The sequence below is a fragment of the Poecilia formosa genome, unplaced genomic scaffold (assembly GCF_000485575.1).
Source record: "Poecilia formosa unplaced genomic scaffold, Poecilia_formosa-5.1.2 Scaffold323, whole genome shotgun sequence".
Lineage (NCBI taxonomy): Eukaryota > Metazoa > Chordata > Actinopteri > Cyprinodontiformes > Poeciliidae > Poecilia > Poecilia formosa.
This window is the reverse complement of record NW_006800262.1, coordinates 566,332-577,865: the sequence shown is the minus strand read 5'-3', so window position 1 is coordinate 577,865 and position 11,534 is coordinate 566,332. Positions and strand designations below refer to the sequence as shown.

Below are 11,534 nucleotides of genomic sequence, written 5' to 3'. Positions count from 1 at the left end.
GTGGGTGGTAGGGCTGGGCGATATATCGAGTATACTCGATGTATCGCGATATTTTCAATTTACAATAGTTAAAATGGCTATATCCAACTATCGAGTATAAATTGTCGTTCAAATAATAAACTTTCAAATTCACTGTCAGTATGGTTTATCCAACACCCTATGAATGCATCACAAGTACTTCCCCCCTCCCAACCTGAAAATTTTCTACCAATCACGCTCTGTGGAGAAAACAAACAACATGGTGACAGCAGGAGTTTGAGGCGAGCCGTGAATGAGACGGTAACTGAGGAATCAGATAAACTAGTCTAGTTCCGAAGAGACGGAGCGCTGGATTAATAATTTGGCAATGGTTTGGATTTTATATGGAGAATGTCAAACAAAATGAGGTAATTTGTAAGACATGTTGCAAAACTATTGCCACAAAAGGTTGTACCACAAATTTACTCTCCCACCCCAATCAGACTATTCTTTTACATGCTGTTCATAGGCGCGCTGCCGCGGTAGAACTAGTTTGTTAAAGTGAAACCTGGAGACGTAGGTATGATCCATTTAGTGTTATGCAATGGGGAAAAAAAACCTCAAAACTACTCATTCTTTTTTTTTTCCTCACTATTGCATCAAGCTGCAAGGAGTCTAGTTTAAAATAACATTGGAGCTCATTTAAGAGTATCGTGATATATGTCATGTATATAGCAAAAACATATCAAGATATTAGATTTTCCTCTTATCCCTTGTGTGTGGGGGTTATGGTTAGTTCAGACTCAACAACTGTCAGAAGATCCTTCACAATAAAAGTTGAGAGAATAGTCTCCTTTTCCAGGATAGGGTCAGTGTGAAAGAAGGATTCTGTTCTTTAATCTTATGTTTTTATTCTGTTCACTAAATGAACTTAAGATAGTCTAGTAGTCCCCTAAACTGTAATGAAATTGTTAAATGATTTTTGCCAACTCCTGCTTCACACTCCTTTCCTAACCGGATGCATTCACTCACCATCCTCCCAGGAGAAAGGAGCTGGGGACTCCAGCTGTGGGGCTTCTGGCAAATGCAGGCAGCTGGGGAAGTCAAAGCCGATCCTATCCACCTCTCTGCGAGCTCTCCGTAGGATGACCCCTCCATGGTCCAGCATCCTCTGAGCCGCCTTGTAGAAGAACGTTTCCTTGGCATTGTATGTCATGCAGTTACTAATTATGAGGTTAAAGTCGTCCTCAAACTCATCCAGGCTGCAGTAACTGTGAGAATCGATTCGTTTCCTCATTGTGGAGAAGTCCATGGGCTTCCTGATGTGCTCCAGATAGTCTGGGACCTGCAGGGGCAAACAAGACACAACAAGGCTGAGAACATGTAGAGCAGGCATCTAAAACTCCAGTCCTCCGGGGCCAGCGTCCTATCTCAACCTGCTTCAGCACACCTAGCTTCAACGTTAGCTCATTAGCAGAGATTTGTAGAGCAGGAGTGCATGCTAGAGATGGAGGCTAACCATTTAATTCCAATGTGTAGGATGGGGGACAAATCTGCAAGTTGCAGGACTCTGGCCCTCAAGGGGAGTGGTCTGCAGTTTGAGACCACTGCTCTAAGAGACTGTAAATGAAACTTTCAGACAGAAATGCTGTTACATCTGAATAGTTGTTTCATACAGTCTTTCGGAAGAATGACTGTTACAAACCTCCTTAATGCAGACAGGCTGTGCAAAAATGCTGTACTGGTCCTTGTCCTGCAGCTGACTGAGCACGGCTCTCAGCAGGATGTTGAAGGGAGTCAGCTGCAGCTCCAGCACCGACTGATGCAGCTTTATCTGCAGAGAGAATAACATCTGCTCACAACAATCATTCTGCTGCAGGAACTGATTAATCAGAGCAGACAAATACTTTTTATCCTCATAGAAGCTTTTTGCATTTTCTCACACTGGAGTTTTTTGTGACAGAATGACAAAGTACAACATAACGATCAAAGGGACAGAAAATTAAACATTATTTAAAATGTGGAGACAAGTTGGAAAAGGGGTCTTTTCTGGGTTTTGTTTGTCTCCTCATCTAGAAAGGCCAGATTTGGACAAGTGACATCAAAGAGCCAGATGTTGGTTGGGGGTCCCAATCTGTCTTTTTTGGTGGCATTTAATGTCCATCTCTGAAATAACTAGAAGGGCTTGTCTGGTTTGTCATTATTACTGTATTACTGGAGCATTAGTTACCAGGTAATGGGTTCATGAATGGACTAAAGATGACAAGATCCAATGAAGCTAATCAGCTGCACTGTTTTTTTATTCACGGGGTTTCAGAGTAACGGGGTCAGATAAAAAGACAGAAAATGTTCTAGATTTACATCTGTGAGACAAATGGAATACTTAAGCAGATATTTCATCAGTTATTGAAGTTATCGAGTAGTAATGGAGTGCTGAGACAGTGAGAGAGGAGCGACTGACTCTACCTCATCCCTTTTCACCTTCTCCCGCTTCCTGATGAGCTCCAGCAGCAGCCGGGTTCGCTCCAGGTCATGGCGCAGACGGTGCCACACTTTCAGCTGCTCCTTCAGAGCCTGGTTTGTCTCCATACGCTCCTGAAGACATCACACAAGGTTTGTGATCAGTATCAGGAGGACATTGAAGTGTTGAGGGTGTGAGTGTGATGGGCAGCATTGACCTTCTGCTGCTGAGCTTTAGAGGGCTGAGGGTTGGCCTGCAGGCGGCGGATCAGAGGCACATTGTTCCTCGACTGCCTCTTCAGCACCCAGTAGCTCAGCAGCCGCTCAACAAACTGCCGCTTCCTCTGAACTGCTACCTGGTTCAAGATGGCATCAAAACTGGGCCAGACAGGAAGACACATTTACTAACAGAACACCTTAAGACTGTGGACATCTCCAACATTAGATTTGTCTAATTCTCACTAAATCTTTGGACTCTCCGCTTCGAAAATGTTCTTAAAAAAAAGAGAGTCTGGGATCAATTACCTTGATGCAGTGATGCTGGGCCCAGGGTTAGTTTGGGTTTCAGGTTCTAGTTCAGGTTCTGACTCTGCTTTTTTCATCTTTTTCTTCTGCCAGCTTTTGGAGCGCGGTTTCCCCCTCTTTTCTGCCCGCTTGTAACAGGCTCCATTCTTGAGACGAAGCTCATCGTAGACATTGAGAGGCCGTCGGTCGCAACCTTCGGGTGTGTGGCTAGAGCAGTAGGCAGTCTTCTTCACAGAAAAGGTGGTGGTGCCAGACTCGGTCAGCTCTTTGACGGGCTCCATCCTCATGTAGAGGCCCGCCTTCTGGGCGCAGCTGACATGGAAGGCGGTGTAACAATTGATCTTGTCACATTGGATGCAGGCCCCAGCGCCCTTGGCTTTGCACAGGTAGCATGTGAGTTTCCAGCGGGCGGGGGGGATGTTGCGGACGCCATCAATGGGCTCGATGAAAACTGTATCAGAGAAGCCAACCTCGGGGACCCACATGGCACAAACCACGTGGCCCCAGCGATCATCATCTGTCTTTTTCAGAGCTCCTCCACGATTTGGGCAAAAGAGGCACTCGGCCGGCCGTGACGGACGCTGTAGGCAATGACGGCACAGCCACTGACCCTCTGGGATGTACGGCACACCGTAACACTCCTGATGCACGGCGATGTTGCACGAGTCACAAAAGAGAATGACGTTGCTATCAGCTCCGTCTCCATCCATGCAGATGCAGCAAACAGCATCTTCATCCACCAGCGTCTGCAGGTCACTCTGGCCCTGTGTAGCCAAGTACGACTCTTTCTCAAAGCGGTCCATGAGGAACTCAAAGAGATTGTGTGACACCTGGCCAATGCCCTCACTCTTCCTCTTCTCGTTAATGATCTCGAGCCAGGCGTAGTCCTCCTCGTCCATGTCGTACTCCACCTCCTCATCCAACTCCTCGGTCGTCCTCTCAGAGTATTTGTAATACATGGCCGGCCTTTTTGGCACCACTGGGAGATTATACTCCACCATCCTGACCTTTGGTTCCAGGAGGCCGCCCAAGCTGCTGCCATGTGAAGCAGTCAGAGCACCACTCTTCTTCTGCTGGTTCATTTTGAGGCGTACAGAGCGAACCAGAACCTGCTGGGGCTTCTCGTTGTTTTCTTTGTTGCTATTGCACTCCAGGATCTCCTGAGCCGTAGGGTCGTCGTCGGCAATGACATCCAGCTTGTCGTAGATGCTGAGCCGGTGCACTCGGCCATCCACTTCCAGTTCAACCATTCGCTGAGCTTGTGCGTATGTGAGAGTCTCTCTGTTGGGGGAGGGCTTGATAGGAGAAGACTCCCTCTTTATCATGGTGGGGCGGCGATTTTTACATTTTTTCTTCATGATGAAGATATCAGGATTCTGTTGAGAAGAGAGGACAGGAAGTAACTGTCAGTGACTTACTGATGTAATGTTATGGCAGAAAAGTGAAGAGCAACACTTGTGGATTGTTAGAAAGCTTTATGGAGCAACAGCAGGAAAGTTTGGGCTGATACAACAAAATATGACAATGACCAACTCAAATCAAATACAACTTTACTTATGCCTTCAGATGAAAACAATTGAAGTGAGACTGTGTTTCCAGAAAGCTTTGACCTCTTTTAATCACCCATGTAAACTTTAGCCAGATGCTACAGGTTTTACATAAGATTCTTTTATGGACACACCACCAAAGCTTTTCCACATTTGTCACATTAACACAGAAACTTCAATGTGTTTAACTGAGTTTGTGATAGATCAACATCAAACAGCTCATACTTTTGAAGTGATGCATGATTTTCTGAAATTTTTCAAAATAAGGTGGGGCATAAAATGCATACATTTGTATTCAGTACCTCCCTGGGTCCAGTTACATTTTCTAGTATTTCAAGGATTTCTTCATCAGTCTGACTAAAACCTTTATAGAAGAACACCCATTAGAACAATGTTCAACAGACCAGGGCTGGATGATCCTAGGAAAACATGCAACAACGATGCTATGCCCAGTAAGCCTGTTGCAATAGACAATAAATCAATTAAAATTAGCTTAATGAGGTTTTTAAAATGAGGGTGATCATATTGCTTGTTTGTTTTTGTAGCGTCTCTCTCTCTTTCTACCAAAAAGACCGGATGACAAATAGGCCTGTTGCAATAAACAATATATCAATTAATTGCACGATAAATGAAAGTTATCTACCTCATTTTAATTTAGCGGATTTACCGTTTCTTCCTGCCTTTCTCTCCCTTTTTTTAATACTATTATTGATGAGACTTTTATACAGGACAAAGCATAACAACAAGAAAGAAGAGGAAAAAAAAATCACAAGGACAATAAACAGCACACAGAACAAAGAGGTAACCAAGGGAGGGAGACAGCAATACATCACAAAAAAACTAAAACTAAAACAGAGTTTTGACAAACAGGTTACAATGTATGTAAAGTTCCCTGAAGAATCAAGAGTCAGTGAGAGTTTCTTTCCAGAATTACCAACTCCTGCCAAACCGCTCAACACCAAACCCCATTTGCCACCCTGAATAATGAATTAATTATACTCAACATACTTTTGAGTTCCTATATATTAACCATTTCAACAAACATTTTTGAATTTTGTTTCCCTGGAGTCTTGGGGAGAAGGTGAGCATTTCCATTTCACATATTTCTTCTACAGTGACTGACCAGTCTCTCAATGTCGGTGAGCTCCCACTAAGCCACTTTCTTGTTATTGATTTCTTTCCTACTATCAGTAGTATTCTCAACAGGTACTTATCCTGAGTGTTGAGTTCATTTGGTAGATTACTTAAAGTTGTGCTCAATTTCAAAACCAAGAATTACCCTTATCTCTTTGACTACTTCTAACCAATAGGAATAAATCAATGGGCAGCCATCACATTATTACATCGTCTCCAACAAAGCCCAGATTCAGCTCTGCTGGTCTGAGAAAATGTTCTTTATGGGGGTTATAAAAAACCTAACAATATTCTTCCATGAAAATTCCCTCCAATGTCCTGAGCTAGTGGTGGTGGAGTTAATTTGGCATATGTTTAGCCATTCATTCTCCGTCAGCATTATTTTTGCCTCCCTTTCCCATGTATTTTTAATATATAATGTTGATGTTTTTTATTGGCTTCTAAGCACACATATAGTCTGGCCAGCCTCTTCTTATAAGATTTACCTTTATAAGCATTAATAAAGATATTAATGAGGTCCTGATCATTTTTTTTCTCAATATTTTAATGTTCTTATTAAAGTGGTACCTGAGCTGCAAGTATCTGAAAAAGTATCATTTGTCAAGGTCAAATTTTTCCTGCAGTTGTTTGAAACTTTCCAGATCAGTTCCAGAATAAATCACGCAGTACGATGTAATGCCTTTTCTGGTTAGTTGATTGAATTTTGAGTCAAGTTGTGCTGGTACAAAATCCCCATCGTGCTCAATCCATCTTAATAACCGAGTTTTCCCTCTCTAAAAGTGGGTTGTGAACTTTCTAAACCAGATGCTGAGGGGGACTTTTGTGGAAACACAAACTCATCTGAATATATGGTCTTGAAGTGTTTATCCCCCAGCAGAGCTTGCAGAGGGATGTCAATTTGACTTAATTCTAGTTCTTTCCATTTTGCTTCATACCCCTCTTCACACCAGTAAACCGTAAATTGCAGTTGTGCTGCTCTGTATTAATTTTCCAAACATGGGAGTGACATTCCTCCTTTATCTCTTGGTAATTGTAACATTTTATAACGTCCCCTTGGTTTCTTATTTTGCCATATAAACCTGGAGATGATCTGGTTCCACTCATTAAACTGCTTGTTAGGAATTTATATTGATAAAGATTGAAAAAGGAACAACAGTTGAGGTAAAATGATCATTTTTATGATTTCTATTCGGTTATATAAATCGAGCATCAGGGGAGCCCATCTGTCTCTCTAAAAAAGGGTGTAGTTTTTATTTTATTAGTCATAGCACCATAATTTGTTTTGTACATTTTGTTTAATATTTTTGTATTATTAACACTTAAATATTTCATGGTTTTTGTATTCCAATTAAATTTGAACCGATTACTTGTATCCTCTCGGGGTGAATAGTTAAAGCAGAGGGTCTGAGTTTTTCCAATATTTAATTTATAACCTGAATAAAATCCAAATTGGTGGAGACAAGACATGAGGACAGGTAGACTGGCATCTGGGTTAGATAAGGTCACCAGGACATCATCGGTGTATAGAAATGATTTGTATTCTCTTCCCTTATATATGATTCCCTTAATTTCTGGGTCCCTAATTTTTTGAGCAAGTGGCTCTATAAAAAATGCAAAGAGAATTGGGCTTAGAGGGCATCCTTGCCAGCATCCTCGTTTCAGAGGGAATGTGCCTAAAAGGCTGCCATTTATTTTGATGGAGGCAACTGGTGAACTCTATATTGATTTTAAACAACTTATGATTGTGTAATTAAAGCCAAACCGCTGTATAACCAGATATAAGTATTCCCATCGCACATAATCAAAGGCTTTTTCAGCATCGAAACTGATTGCTAAAGATTTCAAATTATTTCTGTTCATGATGTCGAATAAGTGTAACGCTCGCCTCACATTATCCTGTGTACGTCTATTTTTAATAAATCCTGTTTGGTCTGTATCAATCAGTTTGGGGATAATGTTTTCTAGTCTACTGACAATTATTGAAGTGAATATTTTATAATCAATGTTCAAAACCAAATTGGGCTGGTATGAACTACACTCACTTTTATCCTTTCCTGGTTTTGGTAAAACGGATATTATTGCTTGTTTCCAGGATGGTGGAGTCTCACCTCCTGTAAGCACATGATTAAAACAATTTAACAAAAAAGGTGTTATAGATCTCCTAAAAATTTTACACCATTCAGCTGGTAATCCGTCTCCACCTGGTGACTTACTTGCTTTCAATTTTGAGATGGCTTTATTGACCTCTGTAGATGGTCAATAAAGCCTACTGTGGCCTCCTACCACAGTGTGTAACATAAAGCCTGGTGCAGGAGCCAGGGAAACGCTGGAACATGACAGCTGCTGTCTGGCAGCACTTTAGATTCAAACTGAATGACCGTGGTGAACCACTGAACCTGTGGCACCATTATTTTTGCAAAACAGTAGCAACTAAATAATACAACCAACATATCTGCACCTAAAATGTACTGACGCATTTTAGATGCATTGGTGAACCAGAGGATCTGAAAGTGAACAGTGCCTAATGCAAAGCCCTTAATACCCCTTCCAATTTTTTTGTATTTAAAAGGTCTTCTGGTTCCAGTGCTAAATGTTCTTTCAAAGTTAGTTTATTGACATCTGAGAGGGTGTATTTTCATTGTTCTGCAATTTTTATGCTATTAGTTAACAGTGGTCTCAAAATGACAATACTATTGTTTATTGCAATAATTTCTGGGACCAACAAAAATTTGTTATTGTGACAGGCCACATTATTTTATATAAGTGAACAAATTTAGCCCAACAGGTGAAAGTCTTGTTGCTTTAGGCTTATTGCACACACAGATCACAAAGCACAGTTGCTGAGTATTCTATACAGTTGTTGGAAAATAATGAAACTAGAGGTGTGCCGATCGATTGGCCACCAATCATAATCGGCTGATTTCCGTGAAAAAGTGTATGATCAGTGACCGCCGATCACTGTCTCTTGTTGCCAATCACCAAAACAATCACCTGTATCTCACTTCTACACACTGCGCAAGCGAGCAGCAACAAATCCTGTTGTGTGGAACTTTAACACACTGAGTGAACGGGGAAGTTTGGGTGTTGCAGCGGAAAATTACCTCGTGGGTGAAGCACGTCAAAATGCATCAACATTTTGACGCTGATGCAAAATGTCGATGCATTTTGCATCGACATTTTGCGAAATGTTGATGCATTTTGCAAAAAACAAGCATTTGACGCAGTTAGGCTACATCGAGGCTCAAAGCAAGGAAAAATTGACATCCGGATCGGCCAGTAAAGCAGCGCACAACTACCGACACTCACCCGGATTAGCATGATGGTCAGAAAGCTAAACAAATAACCCGAAAAACGATTCAAGTCTTTGAGCTGGCGGTGAAAGACGCTGGTTCTGCTCTCGCTGTTGAACCGCTGCTATGCGGTACTGGTGGTAATATTTCACAGACGGAGCTCCGTTTCTGCTCCACCCGGAACGTCTGCTTAAAGTCGCAGCATGTAACGTAAACAACAACAAAGATTTCACATATTAAAACTTTCGCTATGTCCAAACATGAGATAATTTATGAAAAAAAATAAATAAATAATGATCCATCTCCTTTTCCTCCTCCTGTGTTCTGCAGAATTACTCCGCTCAGTCAGAAACAACCTATCAGAACCAGCATTAATCAGCTAAATTTAGTAAGTTTTGATTCAGTAACTTAGGAGTGTTTATTTTGATGCAACCTTTGAATGAATGTTTCCCTCTTTTTCTAGACATCATTTGATATAGGAGGTGTTGGGACTTATTTGACTCGTATAATTTATGGTACTGAGAGCCTTACTGTTAAATGTTGTTTAACTGGTTGCAGGTTTTTCAGTTCTTTTGACTGAGTAGCTGCTGTATTGTACCTGCAAGTATGTTACATGTTTATGTTAATTAGGTGAATTTTTCACTTTTTAATTTTGCCAGATCACATAGTATCATTTATAACTAACGCGAAAAATAAACAGTCAATCCAGGCGATCGGCAAAGATCAGTGATCGACAGAGATCGGCTTCATGGGTGATCAGCATCAGAATCGGCATCAAAAAACCTGATCAGAGCATCCCTAAATGAAACTCATCATTTTCATTTCAACAACATGATTTCATTGCAAAAATATATCTGCTTGAACTGCCTTTCACTATATGTCATGGCAGCTACCAATAGTTGCCATGACATATAGTGACAGTTTAGTAATGACTTTACCAGAACCAGTAACAAAGTTCCCAAACATTTAGTTCCAAACCAACCTACAATTATATTGCTGGCATTAAGGCTGGTTGAACTGGTGACCAAATTGCAACATTTGTTCCATTTTCAGCTTCTGCAGTTCTCTTTCACACTATACTGTATCAAACCAACCAATATTGAACAATCTCCCCTGCACCCCAACACTCGCCCCGCCTATGATGGCACTGCACAGAATCACTTGAGGAAACTAAACTATGACCTTGGAAGAAAGCAGTGAGCGCAACTTCCTTAAATTTTTTTATTTTTCTAAGGAAGTGGTCAGATTTTAGCTGTTGGAGGATTCTGTTTTGTCATCTCCATCACAGTTCGATTACGCACCTCCCCAAATGAACTCCCCCTTTAATCAAACCCGGAGTTTGATTAAAGAGGATTAAGCAGGGCTGGTGGGAATGATGCACCCAAGAGTCAGAATAGATGGTAATTGTTCAATTAGCTAATATTTACTGCATTCCAAACAGTACATATACTGAACAGCTCAACCAAAGACTCAAATGGATTTAGCTCTAGTTGAGTCTTTAACTAGGCTGTTCCAACATGAACAAGTTTTGAACTAAACAGTCCCATACTATCTCAGGAGGTATATGTATGGTGAGTGTCCTGCTGGAAGGCAAACCTCTACCCCAGTATCGAGTCTTTTGCTGCCTCTAACAGGTTTTCTTCAAGGATTGTCTAGTATACACCCCCACTACAGGGTACCTGCAAAAAACACACCAGAACAAATTAAACTTTGAACACACAGTCTACTTCAAGACTTCCCCTCAAATCCAGGCTCGAAGGCCAGCCTACAGCAACTTTTAGATGTGTCCCTTGGTCCAACACATTTAAATCTAACGAATGGCGTGTTGCCTTTGCAGAGCTGAAAGACTGCTGGTGAGGAAAATCAGCCATTTGATTCAGTTGTGTTAGAGCAGGAATGCATCTAAAAGTTGTAGGATCTTGAGGACTGAACACCCCTGAGGTAAGTGGTTGGCCTGGCAACAAACCATGAAAACAGTAACCAAAACACAAAGCAGGCTGCAGCAAACATTACGCTGCATCTGTGGCTATGAGCTAATCTCAAGGAGGCTGTTTGCACAATGTTTTTTTGTTGTTTTCTTGTTTGTTTTTTTACACATCTTAATGTTCCCATATTTTCCATTTCAAAAAACAAAATGAAATTTACAAACAAAATGTTTAATGAGGAAAATCCAGATCAATTAATTCTTGTGTGTAATTGTGACATAAGGCATATTAGGCTACAAAAATGTAATTATGTTTTGGTTTGAGTTGTTCCATGTAACCCATGGAGAATTTCCAAGAGTTGGATTTTAAGATCAACGTGGCTGTGCACATATTTAAAAGTGTGCTTCAGTGTTGTGTTCAAGACCACCTAACCCGAGACCAAGACAAGACCAAGACCAGAGTGTATCGAGACCGAGACAAGACCAAGACTTTTGGGGTCCGAGACCAAGTCAAGACCAAGACCGAGGGGAGTCGAGACCGAGTCAAGACCAAGACCAGCGGCCTGCGCTACATGACACAATAAAATGTAAAATATGATCGAAATTGCTTCTCAAAATAATCTGAAAGATCCATATTACCATAAAACACCCAGATACTCAATACATTTTACCAATATTAAATATTCCATTTATGTG

The 11,534-nt window shown here is 41.2% G+C and overlaps 1 protein-coding gene across 7 annotated transcripts in view; it reads right to left on the bottom strand.

Annotated features, from left to right (window-relative positions):
- The window catches only part of LOC103152707 (bromodomain-containing protein 1-like), a 29,268-nt gene that overhangs the window by 14,487 nt on the left and 3,247 nt on the right, over positions 1-11,534 (bottom strand). For 2 of the 7 annotated variants that reach the window (XM_016661330.1, XM_016661329.1), the window contains exons 1-6: positions 8,931-9,085; positions 2,944-4,319; positions 2,637-2,796; positions 2,425-2,553; positions 1,664-1,792; positions 991-1,303 (exon numbers count right to left, since the gene is read on the bottom strand). In XM_016661330.1, the coding sequence (XP_016516816.1) occupies positions 991-1,303; positions 1,664-1,792; positions 2,425-2,553; positions 2,637-2,796; positions 2,944-4,319; positions 8,931-8,942 (2,119 nt within the window). In that variant the 5' untranslated portion in view covers positions 8,943-9,085. Of the gene's footprint in view, positions 1-990; positions 1,304-1,663; positions 1,793-2,424; positions 2,554-2,636; positions 2,797-2,943; positions 4,320-8,930; positions 9,086-10,516; positions 10,594-11,534 lie in introns of those variants that run through there. The other 5 variants (XM_016661325.1, XM_016661328.1, XM_007573280.2 and 2 more) reach the window with 3 other exon arrangements.